The 19,961-nt window shown below is 43.5% G+C and overlaps 1 protein-coding gene across 11 annotated transcripts in view; it reads right to left on the bottom strand.

Annotated features, from left to right (window-relative positions):
- Positions 1–786: 786 nt before the first annotated feature.
- The window catches only part of RBMS2 (RNA binding motif single stranded interacting protein 2), a 92,690-nt gene continuing 73,515 nt past the window's right edge, over positions 787–19,961 (bottom strand). For 8 of the 11 annotated variants that reach the window (XM_077913406.1, XM_077913415.1, XM_077913413.1 and 5 more), the window contains 10 exons: positions 18,937–19,094; positions 11,712–11,791; positions 11,475–11,584; positions 11,102–11,148; positions 10,647–10,740; positions 4,086–4,163; positions 3,637–3,747; positions 2,973–3,053; positions 2,465–2,616; positions 787–1,478 (listed from right to left, as the gene is read on the bottom strand). In XM_077913406.1, coding sequence (XP_077769532.1) covers positions 2,470–2,616; positions 2,973–3,053; positions 3,637–3,747; positions 4,086–4,163; positions 10,647–10,740; positions 11,102–11,148; positions 11,475–11,584; positions 11,712–11,791; positions 18,937–19,094 — 906 coding nt within the window. In that variant the 3' untranslated portion in view covers positions 787–1,478; positions 2,465–2,469. The remainder of the gene's footprint in view (positions 1,479–2,464; positions 2,617–2,972; positions 3,054–3,636; positions 3,748–4,085; positions 4,164–10,646; positions 10,741–11,101; positions 11,149–11,474; positions 11,585–11,711; positions 11,792–18,936; positions 19,095–19,961) is intronic. The other 3 variants (XM_077913408.1, XM_077913411.1, XM_077913409.1) reach the window with 3 other exon arrangements.

The raw sequence follows: 19,961 nt of genomic DNA, 5'->3' as shown, positions 1-19,961 counted from the left end.
ACTTTACCAAGTAACCCGGTACAGGAGGCAGTACCACCACTGCCTACATCAAGGTTTCACAAGTGCGCACTGATATCTTGAGCTAAATAATTCTTTGTGGGGGGAGTTGGGGAGGTCGAGTGCCCGGTAGGATGTTTAGCAGCATCCTTGGTCTCTGCCACTAGATGCCAGTAGCGCACAGCCCTCACCCCCAGGCAAGGCAATCAAAAATGTCTCTAGAGATTTCCAAGTGGCCTCTAGGGGACAAAACCACTTTCCCGAGAAGCACTGGTCTAGATGAAGCAGCTGATCTTCCACAGTGGGGAAGGAGCCTAGTGGGTTTGGCACGGTCATAACTGCAAAGGTTCATCTGAGCACAGCAACGTGTGACAGGGAAAACAGGGGCTCTGGGACCCAGGGCAGAAGGAGATCCTCCAGGAAACAGGAAGGCAGGGATTCCTGAAAAGCTGTCTCTGGAGAAGACACTTCCTCAGATGGCGCTGGCCTCAGTGGTGAGAATTAGTCAGAAGTCAGGAAGTCCGCCCTCCTGGAGCTTGTCAGGGAAGACCTAGTCTTCATCTAAATTTGGCTCAAGGACGGCTTCCAAGGGCCATAGGAGTGTCTCTTCAACGAGCCCACATCACATCTCTGCTTCCTGAAGGCAAGTCTGGCCTCTTCTCCCAGGATGTGGCACAGGCAGGAAGGGAAAGCCACTTCCACTGCCTGCTTAGCTTTCTACCTGTTCCTCACCCAGCCCCCCAAAGTCTGTACAAAATTTCGTTCAAAAAAGAAATTCACAAAATTAAAAACCGTATAAAGTAGGCAGGCTTTGCTATAGAGAAAAGAGAAGAACAGTCTGGATGAGAGAAAGAAGGCATAAAATGTGTGAAGAGGAGAGGTGATGTGTGAGCTAAGAGCTTTATAAAACAGAAAATTTTGTCTGCATCATCTCCCCCCACACACACCCCAAAACAAGCCCGTAACGCAGCTGCGCAGAAGGGCCCACCGTAGGACTCCTTCATCATGTTCTACAACTGCACTTTTCTTAAAAAAAGAAATAACAAAAATTTTTAAAGCCTCCCCTGGCAAGTCCAACACGTCAAAAACTGTTTTTCATAAAGATGGGAAGAAGCTCCAGGCACTATGTCTCTTTGGGATAAGGAAAGAGTATATTGCAGTTAAAAACAAAATATTAAAACTTTCTTTGCAAAATAAAGAAAAAAGAAGTTCTTCTGATCTCCTTGAATGCAGCACGCACAAAAAGTGACGGTCCCCCCCAGGCTCCCTCAGAAATGGAGGAAGAAGAAGGGGGCAGGAGTGCAGAGATTTCGTTTTCCAGGCCCAGGCCTGTGAACAACACTGCCCACGTGTTAGTCCTTAGCAGGGTCCGCAGCGGCTCTCTATTCCCAGTCGGCCCTCGAGTCCGGGAGCACCAGCATTTCCAATAATTCATTTGTTCAAGCACACCTCAGAGACATTGTGGGGTCGGTTCCAGACCACTGCAACAAAGCAAATTTCACAGTAAAGCAAGTTGAATGAAATTTTTGGCTTCCCAGTGCATACAGAAAGTAGGTTTGTTATACTGTAGCCTATTAAGTGTGCAAGAGCAGTAGGCCTAAAAAATAACACGTACACAGTAACTCAAAAATATTTTATTGCTAAAACTGTTAACCGTCACCTGAGCTTTCAGCAAGTCATAGTATCTGATCACAGATCAGTATAACAAATGTAATAAAAAATTTGACATGGGGACACCTGAGTGGCTCAGCGGTTGAGTCTCTGCCTTCCGCCCAGGGAGTGATCACGGGGTCCCACCTCAGGCTCCCTGCATGGAGCCTGCTTCTCCCTCTGCCTGTGTCTCTGCCTCTCTCTCTCTCTGTGTCTCTCATCAATCAATAAATAAAATTCTTTAAAATTTTTTTTGACATGTATTTTTAAATATTTTATTTATTTGAGAGAGAGAGCACACATGCGCATGCACACACAGGTGGAGGGACAGAGGGAGAGGGAGAGACAGACTCACTGCCGAGCAGGGAGCCCAACTCTGGGAGGGCTCGATTCCAGGACCTCGGGATGATGTCCTGAACCAAAGGCAGATGCTTAGCATTCTACTAGTTCTACTGATGGAATCACCAAGGCACCCCAAAAATTGACATTTTGAGAATTACCCAAATTGACACAGAGATACAAAGTGAGTAAATGCCAATGGCGCTAATAGACTTGCTCAGAGCAGGGTTGCCACAAACCTTCAATTTGTTAAAAAAAAAAAAAAAAAAAAAAAAATATATATATATATATATATATATATATATATATATATATATATATATATATGCAAAGCTCAGTAAAGTACAAGCCAAAGAGGCCTGCCTGTAGTCCCCGGGGGAGGAGAACCCTCAAGGAGGCATAAAGCAGGGAGAGGGGGTGGGTGGGGTGACCAACAGAGGACCCATCTGGCTTCAGGCTGCCTCAGCCTGGCTCTCACCACTGTTACTTGTTGAACTGGAAGGAGTAGAGCCCGTGGTCCGAGGGAGCATCCACCGGCACTGGGTTCTGCTGGCTGCCGCTCTCCTGCACCACAGCCAAGGCACGAGGGTCAAGTTGTGCGATCCTTCTGGCCCTTCCCACTAAAGCAGCCTAGCGAAAACCCACCCAGAGTTAGGTGTCCTCTCCGACCTCCTCCCACCCACACTCCAGTGTGAGAGCACACGTGCACGCACACATGCAGGCACGCATGCGCTGAACCCCCCTCCCCCAGCACTTGGACCACCCTCTCCCCTCTGAGAGAAGAGCAGAGGAGAGGAGAGGAGATGCTCTTCAGTACAAGCCGACATTAACTCTTTCCTTCCTCCTTTCACCCAATCCCTAGCAGCTGACTGAGGGCACACAATCAGCATCACCATTAGAGGAAGATCTGGATTGGGGGTGGGAGGGGCATGTCTGCCTCTGTTCAGCCTCCTACCCTCGATTCAAAGAGAGTAAAAAGCTCTCACCTCAGCGGAAACACTGGAAGCAGCCACGGGGGCATACTGGGAGATGTAAGCTCCTGGCACAGTGGCGGCCGGCGGCAGGTACTGGAAGGAAAACCATCTGGGGCTCAGGGCGGGGATGTGACTCTGGGCTACTTAAAGCACCTGGGGAGCTCTGGAAACTACTGAGGCCTACGAGAGTCTAATTTAATTGTCCTTTTGCAGAGCACTTCCAGTGGTCCTAAAGTGCACTGGTTTCCAGAGCCATCTGCCAGAGGACTTCCCTTCCTCCTCCATCCTGCCTCCCACATCCCCTCAGCGCACAGCCCCCTCCGCTCTCCTGTGCTCTCCTGTGCGCGGCCCAGTGCAGCCAGCCTACGAGAAAGCTCCCGAGCTTCATTCTTCTCACGATTTTGGTAAGGATTTCTAGGAAATGTGTGTGAGCTCCTGGGGAAACTGCTGTGTAGACAGAAGCACCGTTTATTTTGGTTGTGAGTAGGAATCCGTTAAAGGCGTGAACTGAGCAGCGCGATGGCTGCACTCTGTTCATCTCCTATTCTGAGTCTGAGCGCACCTTCAGTGACACTAAAGTGAATGACACCCTTGTTCATAAGTATTTATGCCCAAAAGCATTACACAGGTACTCCTTGCTCAGTCTGAGTCTAGAATCAGAAATATCCTGCTTTACCGTGCCTGTGCTGCTGAGAGAGAGGTGCCCCAGTTGCTGGGTAAGAGGTCCCATCATGGAGGCAGGCTGGAGAGAAATGGGGTGATCCATCCCTGGCGGCAGAACAGAGCCCTGGAGGCAGACAAAGGACGGGGTTAGGGGGCAGCATCCTGTGAAGCTGCCTACAGTGGTGATTCAAGCCTACAGGGACCACAAAAGACAGACATTTAAAAATCCTGGGAAATAACAGGTGGGTAGCAACCCAGCTGCGCAATAGAAACAGGTGTCTGCCTACCTGTGTGGAGGAATCCTTGTCTAAGAATAACAAAACCGAGAGAATTTCAGGTCATACAGCTGGGTTGCACAATGGACTGAACCAGAACTCACACCCACGTCAGCTATCATGAGATCCCATTGTTTTCCTTTACATCAAACTGCCTCATGGCTTTTGCCCACTTCTGAACACTCACTGAAGGCTGCATGAGGTATGACTGGTGGTGCATCCAAGATGGGTTAGGTACTTGGAGAGGAGATGTCTGAGTTACTCTCTAATGGAAACAAAAGAAACAGACAAAAACATTAATTGCCTAGAAACTACTGTTTCTCCCAGTGATCTGATAATGTTCAGCAAAACCCCAAAGAAGTTGGAGTACCCCCTCACAAAACAGAAACATTAAGAATAAACTCTTTGGGATCCCTGGGTGGCGCAGCGGTTTGGCGCCTGCCTTTGGCCCAGGGCGCGATCCTGGAGACCAGGGATTGAATCCCACATCGGGCTCCCGGTGCATGGAGCCTGCTTCTCCCTCTGCCTGTCTCTCTTTCTCTCCCTCTCTCTGTGACTATCATAAATAAATAAGAAAAAAAAAATTAAAAAAAAAAAGAATAAACTCTTTAAAAAATATTAGCAACTCTTACATGTCAATAAATAACCTAATTTGAAAATGGGCAAAGTGGGACGCCGGGGTGGCTCAGTGGTTGAGCGTCTGCCTTTGGCTCAGGGCATGATCCCAGCGTTCTGGGATTGGAGTCCCACGTCAGGCTCCCTGCAGGGAACCTGCTTCTCCCTCTGCCCGGTGTCTTTGCCTCTCTCTCTGTGTCTCTCATGAATAAATAAATAACATCTTTTAAATAGAAAAGAAAAAGAAAACGGGCAAAGGATAGGAACAGATACCTCTCTAAGATATATAAAGGGCCAACAAGCACATGAAAGAGGCTCAACATCATTAGTCACTAGGGAAATGCAAATTAAAACCATGATGAGAAACCACTTCACTTCATCCTACTAGGATGGCTGTAATTAAAAGGAGTCTGCTGGAGATTCTCTCTCTGCCTCCCCCTCCCCCTCAACTCACTCTCCCTCTCTCTCTAAAATAAATACATCTTAAAAAAAAAATAAAGGACAGAATAACAAGTGTCATACACTGTGGGCGGGAATGTAAAATGGTGCAGCAGCTCTGGAAAAGTTCGGCATTTCCTCAGAAAGTTAAACCTAGAGTTCATATGTAACCCAGCAAGTCCACTCAGGGGTATATGCCCAAGAGAAATGAAAACATGTGTTGACACAAAAACTGTACACAAATATTCAAAGCAGCATTATTCTAACAGCCAAAAGATGGAAACAACTCAAACGGCCATCAACTGCTAAGTTGATAACAAACTAGTATAGTCACACAATGGAAGGTGACTGATTTAGTCATAAAAAATAATGAAGTACTGCTATGTGCTACAACATGAGTATACCTTGAAGATGCTGAGTGGAAGAAGCCCGACACCAAGACATATGCTGTATATATTTTGATGGATTCCTGTCTCACATTTATTAATTTATTAAACAAACAAGGAAAAAACCCCATTAAAATAGAGTCTAGATAGAAACTACTTACATTTATTAAAGGCTAGTACCAAAATCTAGCTGTTAACATTAACCTAATCAAAGAAATATTAAAACCACTGCATTTATAATAATATCTTATAGTAGGATCAAATACAATTAGATAAGAACACAACTGGCACAAAATTGGAAAGGAAGAGAAAACTATAATCTTTGCACTGCAGACAGAACTATATACCTAGAACTAGTAAAAAAATGCAAGTATTAATAAGGATTTGGTACATTAGCTGCATACAAGATAGATGAACATAAACCAGTAACTTTTCTTCAGTGTATCCATAAGCATCTCAAAATGCTTAAACATTTAGGAATATATTCAAAAAGAAAAGCATAAGACCTAGATAAACAACAGTAACATCAAAGGATATTTTTAAAAGATTTGAAAACAAGAAAAGAAATATCAAATCTTAGGTGAAAGAATACTTCTTAAAAAGTCCAGTCTCAAAAACAACAACAACAAAAAGTCCAGTCTCAGGATGCCTGGGTGGCTCAGTGGTTAAGTGTCTGCTTTCAGCCCGGGGCATGATCCTGAAGTCCAGGGATCGAGTCCCACGTCAGGCTCCCTGCATGGAGCCTGCTTCTCTCTCTGCCTATGTCTCTGCCTCTCTCTCTGTGTTCCTCATGAATAAATTTTTTAAAAAAGTCAATTCTCAGGGTGCCTGGGTGGCTCAGTCAATTGAGCACTCAACTCTTGGTTTTAGCTCAGGTCATGATCTCAGTGTCCCTGGGTCCAACCCCACATGGGGCTCTACGCTCAGTACAGAGTCTGCTTCAGATTCTGTCTGTCTGTTTGTCTCTCTCTCTCTCTCTCCCTCCCTCCTCTGTCCTTCTCCCCCACTAAAATAAATAGATAAATCTTTTAAAAGAAGTCAATTCTCAAATATGGTGAAAATGTCTATGCTACCCAGAGCACTTTACACATTCAATACAACCCTATCAAAATACTATGCACTTTCTTCACAAAGTGGGAACAAATAATCCTAAGATTCGTATAGAACCAGAAAAGACCTCAAATAGTCAGAGGAATGTTGAAAAAGAAAACCAAAGCTGTATTACAAAGCTGTGATCATCAAGACAACATGGTACTGGCACAAAAACAAGACACATAGATCAATGGAACAGAATAGAGAACTCAGAAATGGGCCCTCAACTCTATGGTCAACTCATCTTGAACAAAGCAGGAAAGAATATCCAGTGGAAAAGGACAGTCTCTTCAATTAATGGTGCTGGGAAAATGGACAGCCATGTGCAGAAGAATGCAACTGGACCACTCTCTTACACCATGCACAAAGATACACTCAAAATGGATGAAAGATCTAAATGTGACACAGGAATCCATCAAAATCCTAGAGGAAAACAGAGGCAGCACCCTTTCTGACCTTGGCCACAGTAACTTCTTGCATGATACATCTATAAAAGCAAGGGAAATAAAATCAATAATGAACTATTGGGACTTCATCAAGATAAAAAGCTTCTGCACAGCAAAGGAAATAGTCAATACAACTAACAGGCAACCTACAGAATGGGAGAAGATATTTGCAAATGACATATCAGATAAAGGGCTAGTATCCAAGATCTATGAAGAACTTATCCAACTCACACGCAAAAAACAATCCAGTCAAGAAATGAGCAGAAGACATGAACAGACATTTCTCCAAAGACAACCTACACATGGCCAACAAGCACGTGAGAAAATGTTCCGCATCACTGGCCATTAGGGAAATACAAATCAAAACCACAATGAGATACCACCTGACACCAGTGAGAATGGGGCAAATTAACAAGACAGGAAACAACAAATGTTGGAGAGGATGTGGAGAAAGGGGAACCCTCTTGCACTGTTGGTGGGAATGCAAGCTGGTGTGGCCACTCTGGAAAACTGTGTGGAGGGTCCACAAGAAGTTAAAAATAGGGCAGCTCCGGTGGCTCAGCGGTTTAGTGCCTCCTTTAGCCCAGGGTGTGATCCTGGAGTCCCACGTCAGGCTCCCTGCATGGAGCCTGCTTCTCCCTCTGCCTAGGTCTCTGCCTCTCTCTCTCTGTGTCTCTCATGAATAAATAAATGAAACCTTTAAAAAAAAAAAAAAGAAGTCAGAAATGGAGCTACCCTTGACCCAACAATTGCACTACCGGGTAATAAAAGTCACAAATGTAATGAAATGATGGGACACCTGCACCCCAAAGTTCATAACAGCAATGTCCACAATAGCCAAACTGTGGAAGGAGCCACGATGTCCCTCAACAGATGAATGGATAAAGAAAATGTGGTCTATATATACAATGAAATATTACTTAGCCAAATATTACTCAGAAATAAAAAATAATAATAATAAAATAAAACAATAAAATAAATCTTGGAGACTATATGTATAATATAGGGACTGAGAAGACCTTTTTATTTATTTTTATTTTTATTTTTTTCAAAAGATTTTATTTATTTATTCATGAGAGACACACACAGAGAGAGAGAGAGAGAGAGAGAGAGAGAGGCAGAAACACAGGCAGAGGGAGAAGCAGGCCCTATGCAGGGAGCCTGATGCGGGACTTGATCCCGGGGCTCCAGGATCATGCCCCGGGCCGAAGGCAGGTGCTAAACCACTGAGCCACCCAGAGATCCCCAAGACCTTTTTTTTTTTTTTTAATTTTTATTTATTTATGATAGTCACAGAGAGAGAAAGAGAGGCAGAGACACAGGCAGAGAGAAGCAGGCTCCATGCACCGGGAGCCCGACGTGGGAATCGATCCTGGGTCTCCAGGATCGCACCCTAGGCCAAAGGCAGGCGCCAAACCGCTGCGCCACCCAGGGATCCCCCCCAAGACCTTTTTAATTAAGAAATTTAAAAGCTTTAGTGGAAAAGCAGACATTTAATTATACATAAATTTTAAACTTTTGTGTCTTTTTGTGGTGAAAATTAGTGATTCCCAAAGTATGTTCCCTGGATTGGCAGCAGCAGCATCTGGGAAACAGAAATACAAACTCTTGTCTCTTGGCCTAGACTTACTGAATTAGAAATTCCTGTGGGGGCACTTGGGTGGCTCAATGACTGAATGTCTGCCTTTGGCTCTGGTCGTGATCCTGGGGTCCTGGAATGGAGTCTAGCATCAGGCTCCCCAGGGAGCCTGCTTTTCCCTCTGCCTATGTCGCTGCCTTTCTCTCTGTCTCTCATAAATAAATAAAATCTTAAAAAGAAAAAAAAATAATTTGTGTTTGATAAGCTTTCCACGTGATTCTGATACACAGCTCAAGTTTGGGGACCACAACACAAAGTCAATGGACAAAAATTAAATCTGAAAAAAATCTGTAAGAAATATAACATTAGAGGATTAATACTTTAACAATATACAAATGCTTTTTTATAAGTTGATGGGAAAAGAATAACCAAACAGAAAAATAGGCCAAGCATATGGAGAGCAATCAGAGAAGAACAAATCAAGCTATGACAAACATAAAAAGATATGCTTAAACTCAGCTATAGTCAGGGAAGTGCAAATTAAAGTAACAATGACTAAAAAAATAAAAATAAAAAAAAGTAAAGTAACAATGTACTTCATAACTATCAAGGTAAGAAAAACCTAAAAAGACCATCATGTCACTTATGGCTGGAGGGAAATGACCACTCTCATACATTGCTAGTAGAAATGTGAAGTGACACAGCCTTTGTGGAAAGCAATCTGGCAACATCTGTAAAACTGAAAGTCCATATATTAGTCAACCTAGCAATCCCACTCCTTGGACTCTAGCCCCCAGAAATAACAATACTTATATTTAAGGATGTAGGCATAAAGATCTTTACATATGAGTGGTTTTACTGAGCTGGGAGCTAGAGTCCAAGGGGTGGGACTACTAGGCTGAATAATATATGGATGGAAGTATTATTTGTACCAAAACTCCCTGAAATCCAAGTGAATCCCCTTCACTGAGGTAGAGATGAAGAATTCTAGTCAACCTGCATCATGAAATATAATGCAACTCTTTAAAAATGAAATAATTGGGATCCCTGGGTGGCGCAGCAGTTTAGCGCCTGCCTTTGGCCCAGGGCGCGATCCTGGAGACCCGGGATCGAGTCCCACGTCAGGCTCCCGGTGCATGGAGCCTGCTTCTCCCTCTGCCTATGTCTCTGCCTCTCTCTCTCCCTCTCTCTGTGTGACTATCATAAATAAATGAAAAAAAAATTAAAAAAAAAATAATTAAAGGGTGCCTGGGTGGCTTAGTCGGTTAAGCAGCTGCCTTCAGCTCAGGTCATGATCCCGGGGTCCTGGAATCCAGCCCTGCATTGGGCTCCCTGCTAGGCAGAGAGCCTGCTTCTCACTCTGCCTCTGGTATTCCCCCTGCTTGTGCACACATGCTCTCTCTGTCAAATAAATAAAATCTTAAAAAAAAATTAAAGAAAAAAAATCTCAACATGAGCTACATCAGAATCACCTGGAGGGCATGTTAAAAAACTCAGCTTGCTGGTGGGGTGGTGGGGGCACAAGATGGATGAAACAGGGAGAGGGGATTAAGAGATACAGACTAGCAGGTGGAAGATAAGTAAGTCACAGGGATGGAAGGTATAGCACAGGGAATACAGTCAATAATACTGTAGTAACTCTGTATGATGGCAGATGGTGACTACAAAAAAACAGATTGCTGGGACCCATCTGCCGAGTTTCTAATTCAGCAAATTTGGAGTGGAATCCAAGAATTTATGTTTTTTTGAAATTCCCAGGTGATACTGCTAGTCCAGGCACCAAACTTTGAGAATCACTAGTTTAAGACATTGTTAAGTGGGAGAGTGGAGCGTACAAAATATATTTAATTTGGACAGATTTTTGTAAAATAAACAACTTCTAAACCCGTATAAATATGTGTATATGCACATAAAGAAAAATATAGAATTTTCTGAAACATATGGAATAATAGGAAATTTAAAATATAATATAGATTTACTTTGGGGTGGTGGACAGAGAGTAAGAAGATGCTACCACAACAGCCCATATATATGTAATGTGATCACATGTTATGCTTTCATGTAAAATTATTCGTGGGCAATAAGTATAAAGGAAAAACTAAAAAATAAGTAGTTTCCAGCCTTACATTCCTTTACCTGTAAAGCACAGTGATAGGGAAAACCACCACACCCTTTTGTCAGCATGAACATACCTGATACGAAGACACAGGAGATGGAAGATATGGGGAGAGCGCAGACTGAGCAAGCATCCTGTTGGGGGTGATGTTATAAGGAGCCGGGTAAAACCTGGAGGAAGGAACCTCATCAGTAAGGAGTTACAGGAAGCCCCAAGGTAAGGGCCCCCATGGACAGACACAGGCACTACTAACTGCTGTTTAAAAATCAAGGTGAGGGGATCCCTGGGTGGCGCAGCGATTTAGCGCCTGCCTTTGGCCCAGGGCGCGATCCTGGAGACCCGGGATCGAGTCCCATGTTGGGCTCCCTGCATGGAGCCTGCTTCTCCCTCTGCCTGTGTCTCTGCCTCTCTCTCTCTGTATGTGACTATCATAAATAAATAAAAATTAAAAAAAAATCAAGGTGAAATATCCCAGTGCCTGGGCAGGCTGTTGTCATTTTCAGGTAGCCCAATTCTATAAAACATCCTTACCCATTCTGAAGAGCTGTGGTGGGGTCATAGGTCAAGGCCATACCACCCTATAAAGGAAGAACATAGTATTCATATTGTGAGCCCTTGGGGAGAATAGAAGGAAGCCCAGTGTCAAGATTGGGATATATTTGATTCAACAGATTAAAATGAAGTCTGGACAGGTTCTACTACTGTTATTCCAGAGTTTTTCTGGTTGTGCAGGCTGCACAATCCCACTAAATACCCACACTGAAGATCATGTTAGGCAGTGAGCCATCTCTCACTTACTGTAACTCTCAAGCTTGCCACTTCAACTCACAGAAATCGGGCCATGGTATTTTTCCATTCCACTCTAATGTCCTCAGTACTCCTGTCTCCTCAGAGGTCCTCTTACCATATCTCCATTCCTTGGCCAGGCCCGTCCATTTTGCACATATTTCCCTTGGTTCTGTCGTTTCTTTGGACCACCATCAGCAAATTTGCAAAGCAAGGGATCAGATGGGGCTGCCAAGAAAGAAAGCAAACAGATCCCACCTCGCTTAGTCTACTCACAGTCATGCAAAACACGTCCAGAATCTTCATTGGAAGTAACAACCTATGGTTCTCTCAGCCTGATTCCCAGATGCCTCACCTGGTACTCCAGCAGGTGTCTTAATATATTTTCCATTAAAATGGGTGATGATGGCTTCACACTTCTCTGTGGACTCCATCCTAAGGAGCACAAGAGGGGTTAGGCTCTAGCTTCTCCAGGATCTGTGCTCCCCCTACATTCAAAGAGAAAGCTCTAAGTTCCCAGCCCACAAATGCTCCAAAAGTTGTGACTATATAAACAGTTTCCTCCACACAAATTCAAGGTATCTTGAAGAGGTAACTCTAGCTTCTAATGAAAGTTACCTCAACTGCCTCCTGTAGGGCTCCTGAATGGAAAAATTAAGCTATGAATATTCCAAAGAAGACATCGATGGGTGGGCCTACTATTAGGTCTGGTTCATAAACAAGAATATAATAAATAGTGGCTGTCACTAGGATTTTTTTTAAGTAAGCTCTATGCCCAATGTAGGGCTTGAACTCACAACCCTGAGATCAAGAATTGCATACTCTACTCACTGAGCTAGCCCGGTGATCCATGTCACCGTTATTTGTTACTACAAAATTCCTAATGGAAATTGTTCCTTCACTCCAATAAAACCACACAAGCTAAAAACTTGCCAGTGTTTGTTTTTTGTTTTGTTTTGTTTTGTTTTGTTTTTTTGCTTCTGGTTTTGATTATCAAGTACTAATTAGCTACTGATAATATTAAGATTTCATGAAACTATAGGAGGAAAGAGTGGTAAGACAGAGTTCATGGTCTATAGTGATAGAAACAATGTTGCAAACTATAGAGTTAAAGTGTCTTATTGGGGGGACGCCTGGGTGGCTCAGCGGTTGAGCGGCTGCTTTCTGGCTGAGGGCGTGATCTTGGAGTCCCAGGATCGAGTCCCACATCGGGCTCCCTGCATGGAGCCTGCTTCTCCCTCTGCCTGTGTCTCTGCCTCTCTCTGTGTGTCTCTCAGGAATAAATAAATAAAATCTTTAAAAAAAATTAAAGTATCTTGTTGGGGAAAGACAACTGAGTAAGGAATCAGAAAATCTAGATTCCTGTACCAAGTCACTATCCCAAGTTCTGTGAGTTAGGACCTGCACAAAAACCCACCGGACCCATTCTTCATTTCTGTTAGATGTGACATCCATCTACCCTATATATACCCTACCCTACCCATATACCCTATATACCCTACCCTGATCTAACTATAGATCAAATGAGATCATGTATTTAATGTGTTCTAAAAATTAGAAGGCTCTATATGGGGATCCCTGGGTGGCACAGCGGTTTAGCGCCTGCCTTTGGCCCAGGGCGTGATCCTGGAGACCCGGGATCGAATCCCACGTCGGGCTCCCGGTGCATGGAGCCTGCTTCTCCCTCTGCCTATGTCTCTGCCTCTCTCTCTCTCTCTCTCTCTCTGTGACTATCATAAATAGATAAAAATTAAAAAAAAAAGAAGGCTCTATATGACACAAGGTACAGTATTTTCCCCTTATTTATTTATATTTAAAATTTTAAATTTATTTATTTGAGAGAGGGAGAGACAGAGAGAGCAGAAACCACAAGGGGAGAGAGAGAGATGCAGACTTCCCACTGAGCAGAGAACCTGATACAGGGCTCAATCCCAGGACCCCAAGATCATGACCTGAGCTGAAGCCAGACCTAAACCTACTCAGCCACTCAAGCACCTCTCCCTCTTCCCATATTTATTTTTTTCTTTCCATATTTATTTTTTTTATTTTTATTTTTTATTTTTATTTTTTATTTATTTATGATAGTCACACACACACAGAGAGAGAGAGAGGCAGAGACACAGGCAGAGGGAGAAGCAGGCTCCATGCACCGGGAGCCCGACGTGGGATTCGATCCTGGGTCTCCAGGATCGTGCCCTGGGCCAAAGGCAGGCGCTAAACCGCTGCGCCACCCAGGGATCCCTCTTTCCATATTTAAATTAAGTCTCAGTATATTGTCTATGCCAAGAACCAAAAATATGAGCCAGTGCTATGAAGGTGGTCACTAAAAAAAAAGGCCTTAAATGGAACCTTTTAGGGAAAGGTATCACAAGCTAGGTATCCCAGAGCAGAAGTCTGTAGTTGGGTTACTTCTACTCCTTAATCTTCCAAAAGCGTGAGCAGGCATGGGGAGTTTTAAAGAACTGCCTACAGAATCTTTGCTTCCTCATAAGCCCTTTCCTAAAACTGGCAGGCCTGAGGAGAGCTCATGCTCACTGACAGGTCAGCCCTCTCACAGCCACTGCTCTGCCCTTACTTCGCCCTATCCCCAAACTCAACATGAGGCGATGATGCCTGACTTTTAAGTCTTTTTTGAGTCAGATGTTTTTAATTCTTCCAACAAGCTGAACGATACAGCAGGTTAACTGACACATTAAAAAAATCAGTTTTGACAGACTGATTACCTTGGATCTTGGCTTATAACTGAGGAGGAATTCAATGAATTCCCATTTTCGCAAAACTCTTCCTATTCCCATTTACTTATATATGTGAATAAGGTTTCTCAGCATGAAAACACAAAACAAGAACAGAACTGATATTATAGCAATAAACAATAGTCATTGATGTCTATGTGACCTAATTAGAAAAGCCTAAACAAAGTAAAACTTATCTACGTCATAGGAGTAAGCTTTTCCATAACATTTACTGTACAGTCCTGTAACCAGAGGTAAAATGTCTCATTTACTGTATATACATATTTTTGTTGCAGATAAGTATGAAACAATGATCCATAAAAAGACTTTCAGCTATAAAAATATTTTATACTCGAATATAATTCTGTAAGGAAATGGAACGAATATACAAGATCAGGAGCAAAAAAGGAATACTATACAGGACGGTGGCTCAGCGGTTGAGCGCCTGTCTTCGGCCCAGGCCATGACCCTGGAGTCCCAGGATGGAGTCCCACATTGGGTTCCCTGCAGGGAGCCTACTTCTCCCTCTGCCTGTGTCTCGGCCTCTCTCTCTGTGTCTCTCATGAATAAATAAAATCTTTTAAAAAAAGGAATACTATAATAAAAATGATATGAGTTATGTCTATTAAAAAGAAATATCCTAAGTATTTTTTTTTTAATAATAAAATACATGGGGCTTGAACTCATGACCCTGATATCAAGAGTCAGATGCTTGGCCCACTGAGCCACCCAGGTGCCCTGCCTTAAGTTTTTTTTTTTTTTTTTTAGATAAATGGATTTTTTTTTTTTTAAGATTTTATTTATTTATTCATGAGAGACACACACACACACACGGAGGCAGTGAGACAGGCAGAGGGAGAAGCAGGCTCCATACAGGGAGCCGGATGTGGGACTCAATTCCAGGACTCCAGGGTCACGGCCTGGGCCGAAGACAGGCGTCAACCGCTGAGCCACCCAGGGATCCCCCGCCTTAAGTATTTTTAAACGGATAGTTTTGTGTATCAAATTGCTAGGATATTTCGATCTATTTGGATACACTTATAAACAACATGACAGTTTTATTTAAAAAGTCATTATTTGTAATTGTTGAAAATTCTACTTTGCAGGATCTACATGTATAAGAAAATATATAGGTAGCATTTTAGGAACATGCAAGAGATTTCACAGGTTTTCAAGTCTTCAAAGCCAGTTTCCAAACTGGGCTCTGAGGCACCCTGTGCCACTGTGGTAAGCTCACAGGGGCAGATACAGGGGATTTTTCTAACATTCTGAAGAAAATACAGTAACATCTATTGAATACCATGCAGACTATCAACTCTGAACAGCTTACCATTTCAACATCAGACCACCCTACAGTCCTTTTGATAACATTTTTTGTAAAGCTGGTTTTTCCACAGTTGCTGTGACAAAAGCAAATACCGTAAGGAAACCAAAATGTAACAAGAAATGAGGGTGTAACTACCCAATCTGATTCCAAGGTTTGAGAAGTTATGCAGTGTTCAACAGATGCACATCCCATTAGTAAGTATAGTTACTTAAGAATGGAATAAAAATCTTTTTCTCTTCTTTAAAGATTTTATTCACTTATTTACTTAGAGCATAAGCGAGTGCAAGTGAGCAAGCGAGAGGGGAGAGGAGCAGAGGGAGAGGCACAAGTAGATTCTATGATGAACACAGAGCCCGACACGGAGCTGGATTTTACAACCCTGAGATCATGACCCGAGCCAAAATCAAGAATCAGACTCTTGGGATCCCTGGGTGGCGCAGCGGTTTGGCGCCTGCCTTTGGCCCAGGGCGTGATCCTGGAGACCCGGGATCGAATCCCACATCGGGCTTCCGGTGCATGGAGCCTGCTTCTCCCTCTGCCTATGTCTCTGCCTCTCTCTTTCTCTCTCTGTGACTATCATAAATAAATAAAAATTAAAAAAAAAAAAAAGAATCAGACTCTTGACTCAGGTGTCCCTCTTATTTTTTTTTAAAGATTGTATTTATTTATTCATGATAGACATAGAGAGAGAGAGAGAGAGAGGCAGAGGGAGAAGCAGGCTCCATGCTGGGAGCCTGACTTGGGACTCGATCCCAGGACTCCAGGATCATGCCCTGGGCCAAATGCAGGCACTAAACTGCTGAGCCACCCAGGGATCCCCTTGTTTTTTGTTTTTTTTTTTTAAAGGTATACTCTACTCCCAGTATGGGACTCGAACTCACAACCCCAGGGATCAAGAGTCACATGCTCTACTGACTGAGCCAGCCAGGTGCCTCTTAAGTATTTCTTTTGGTCTAGAGCAAAAATATATTGACATAACTTAAGTTAGTGCCATGAACTGAAAAGGGTCGAGAACCTTTGCTTAGTGTGGGAGCCAAACACAGTGATCCGAAGTGGCATCTGCACCCCAGTGTCTAGAGCAGCAATGTCCACAACAGCCAATCTATGGAAAAAGCCCAGATGTCCATCGACAGATGAATGAATAAAGAGGATGTCGTAAGCATAACCAATGGAATACTACTCAGCATTCAAAAAAATGAAACTTAACCATTTGTAACCATGTGGATGGGACTACAGGATATTATGCTAAGCAAAATAAGTCAATCAGAGAAAGACAATTATCATGATTTCCACTCATATGTGAAATTTAAGAAACAAAACAGAGGATCATAGAAGAAGGAAGGGAAAATAAAATAAGACGGTATTAGAGAGGGGGACAAAACATAAGAGACTCTGAACTATAGAGAACAAATAGGGTTGCTAGAAGGGGGTGGGTAGGGGGATGGGGTAACCAGGTGATGGGTATTAAGGAGGGCAAATAATATATAATATGCACTGGGTGTTATATGCTACTGATGAATCACTAAATTCTACCCCTGAAACTAATAGTACAGTATATGTTAATAAATGGAATTTATTTATTTTTTTAAAAAGATTTTATTTATTTATTCATGAGAGACACAGAGAGGCTGAGACACACAGGCAGAGGGAGAAGCAGGCTCCATGCAGGGAGCCTGATGCCGAACTCAATTCTGGGATTCTGGGATCACGCCTGAGCCAAAGGCAGAAACTCAGCCACTGAGCCACCTAGGCGTTCTAATTAATTGAATTTAAATTCAAAAAAGAGTGTGGGGGCAGCCCAGGTGGCTCGGCGGTTTAGTGCTGCCTTCAGCACAGGGCGTGATCCTGGAGACCCGGGATTGAGTCCCACATCAGGCTCCCTGCATGGAGCCTGCTTCTCCCTCTGCCTGTGTCTCTGCCTCTCTGTGTGTGTGTATGTGTCTCTCATGAATAAATAAATAAATAAATAAATAAATAAATAAATAAATAAATAAATAAGTAAGTAAGTAAGTAAGTAAGTAAGTAAGTAAGTGTGGGACCACAAGCCTAGGAACTCTTTTAGTTATACTTGGGATTGCCAGCAGGTGGTACTACCATGATTGAGTTAGCTAGGGAAGAGGCCCTATACCTTGTTCCCAGGATCTGAAACACTTCAGAATAAGAGTGTTCCTGGACCAGACAAGATATCATAAAACAAAATGGGATCTTTAGATCATTTATTCCAATAGTTTTCAAACGTGCAAAAAAAAGCAACAGAATCTCATTTTTTTTTTTTTTTTACATTCATTAGAGACACTGAGAGAGAGAGTCAGAGACATAGACAGAGGGAGAAGCAGGTTCCTCGCAGGGAGCCTGATGTGGGACTTGATCTCCAGACCAGGATCACGCCCTGAGCCAAAGGCAGACACACTCAACCACTGAGCCACCCAGGTGTCCCTCACACAAAATCTTTTTTTTTTTTTTTCCTCACACAAAATCTTAAAATAAAAGCAGAACCATTTTTTCAGTGGGTTGGGGAGGCCAAAGCCCTACAATGACACCTCAGCTCAGAAGAGGGCGCCCTGGAGAACTCTGAAGTTCTAGGGACACCTGAAGAAAATCACTCATCTAAATCACTCTCCAGGGGATCCCTGGATGGTTCAGTGGTTTGGTGCCTGCCTTTGGCCCAGGGCGTGATCCTCGAGTCCCATGTCAGGCTCCCTGCATGGAGCCTGCTTCTCCCTCTGCCTATGTCTCTGCCTCTCTTCTCTCTGTGTCACTCATGAATAAATAAATAAAATCTTAAAAAAAAAAAAAATCACTCTCCACTTCACAGAATAAACCAAGGCTCACAGAAAGGTCTGGTATCACAGAGGCACTCAGTGGCAGAGTTGGTTCCAGAATCTAAGTCTCTCAACAGAACTGAAAAGGAAGACCAAATCTTCTACTTCATCCCACTGATCTTTTTTTTTAAGACTTTTATATATTTATTCATGAGAGACACCGAGAGAGAGAGAGAGAGAGAGAGAGAGAGAGAGAGGCCAAGACACAGGCAGAGGGAGAAGAGGCTCCCTGCAGGAAACCCAATGTGGGACTCGATCCCGGGACTTCAGGACCACACCCTGGGCCAAAGGCAGCACTAAACCACTGAGCCACCCAGGCATCCCCATCCCACTGATCTTGAAGGCAGAAGGATTAGGGCTCTGTTCTACCATCCATTACTGGGGGACCTTGGGCATATCACCTCACAGTGGGGGCTTTGGTTTCCTTATCTATAAAAAAGATCAGAATTATTTTATTCTGTTTGGGTCTGTTTCAAAGGAACAAATGCTAGCATAGCAAGAAATAGTGGGGAAAGGATAAAGATTTGGGGGCAAATCGGTCTTTAAGTATTGTGACCTATAGTTAAACGAATTTCTGATTCACTATCAAGTTATTTAGGCCAACACTTTGGTCCCTTGAGGAAGAGGGCACAGATTTTTTTGGTGACCTTCCAAGTGACATTCTTCATTAATCTCATTTCCCACTCTGGCATCTCTCACCTTGCAAAGCCAACCCCTCTGCTGGTCCCACTGGTGTCTCGGAGGATTCGAGTGGAGATAACTTGGCCAAAAGGCTTCAGCATCCCCTCTAGTTCTTGCTCATCCATTGACAGAGGAAGGTTTGATATGTATAAATTTGTGGGGTCCTGCTCCTGTTGCTACGGAAAAAAAGGGAGGAAATGAAACTCACATCTCTCTTTTTTTTTTTTTTTTTTTTTTGAAACTCACATCTCTTATCCCTCTACAACCCTCAGCCCTCATCAAAAATTACATCTCTGAAAAGACATAGTAGGAAGGGGGCCACATAAACCAAACCAAAGGAATCTTAACTGTTTATAACACTTAGTCTCACTGCCATGGATTGGATGTTGAGTCCAGGCCAAAAAAAAAAGAAGAAGAAGAAAGCAGATTTAATATTTCTAGTACTTTAGAAGCCCATAATACAAGTCACTAATGAAGTTTTGGCTGTCTCTTTAAGAACCAGGCAGGGCAGCACTCCCTGCCAACAGCCTACTCCAGGGGCTGGATTCTCTCGGACTGCACTGCTCCCCTGCTGGACTGTTTTAAGTAATCCTCCCTCCTTCCTCTTCCGGCCAGAGCAGAATCCTCTGAGTAGGAATGCCTGTTCACTCCCCAGTGGAGAGAGAGCAGGAAGAGGGAGAAGGGGAAAGGGAAGGTAATGTGCTGCCTTTGGCCCAGGGCGTGATCCTCGAGTCCCATGTCAGGCTCCCTGCATGGAGCCTGCTTCTCCCTCTGCCTATGTCTCTGCCTCTCTTCTCTCTCTCTGTGTCACTCATGAATAAATGTATAGCTTACTGGGTCAGCTTGCAGCCCGGAGAGCTCTAGTCTCATAGGAACTCTGAAAGCTCCTGAACTCCACTGTGAGAGGGCTTTTCTCCAGAAAGAAGAGGTTTCGGAAGAGCCCCTCCAGGGAGTAGAATATACAAAATGGCAAGAACTTCCCATAGCTGTATTGTTAAGAATTTAAGTAGTCACTGCCCTAGACAGTGGGTCACCAGCAAACT

The sequence above is a fragment of the Canis aureus genome, chromosome 11 (assembly GCF_053574225.1).
Source record: "Canis aureus isolate CA01 chromosome 11, VMU_Caureus_v.1.0, whole genome shotgun sequence".
NCBI classification, from domain to species: domain Eukaryota; kingdom Metazoa; phylum Chordata; class Mammalia; order Carnivora; family Canidae; genus Canis; species Canis aureus.
This window is presented reverse-complemented; position numbering and strand designations above follow the sequence as displayed.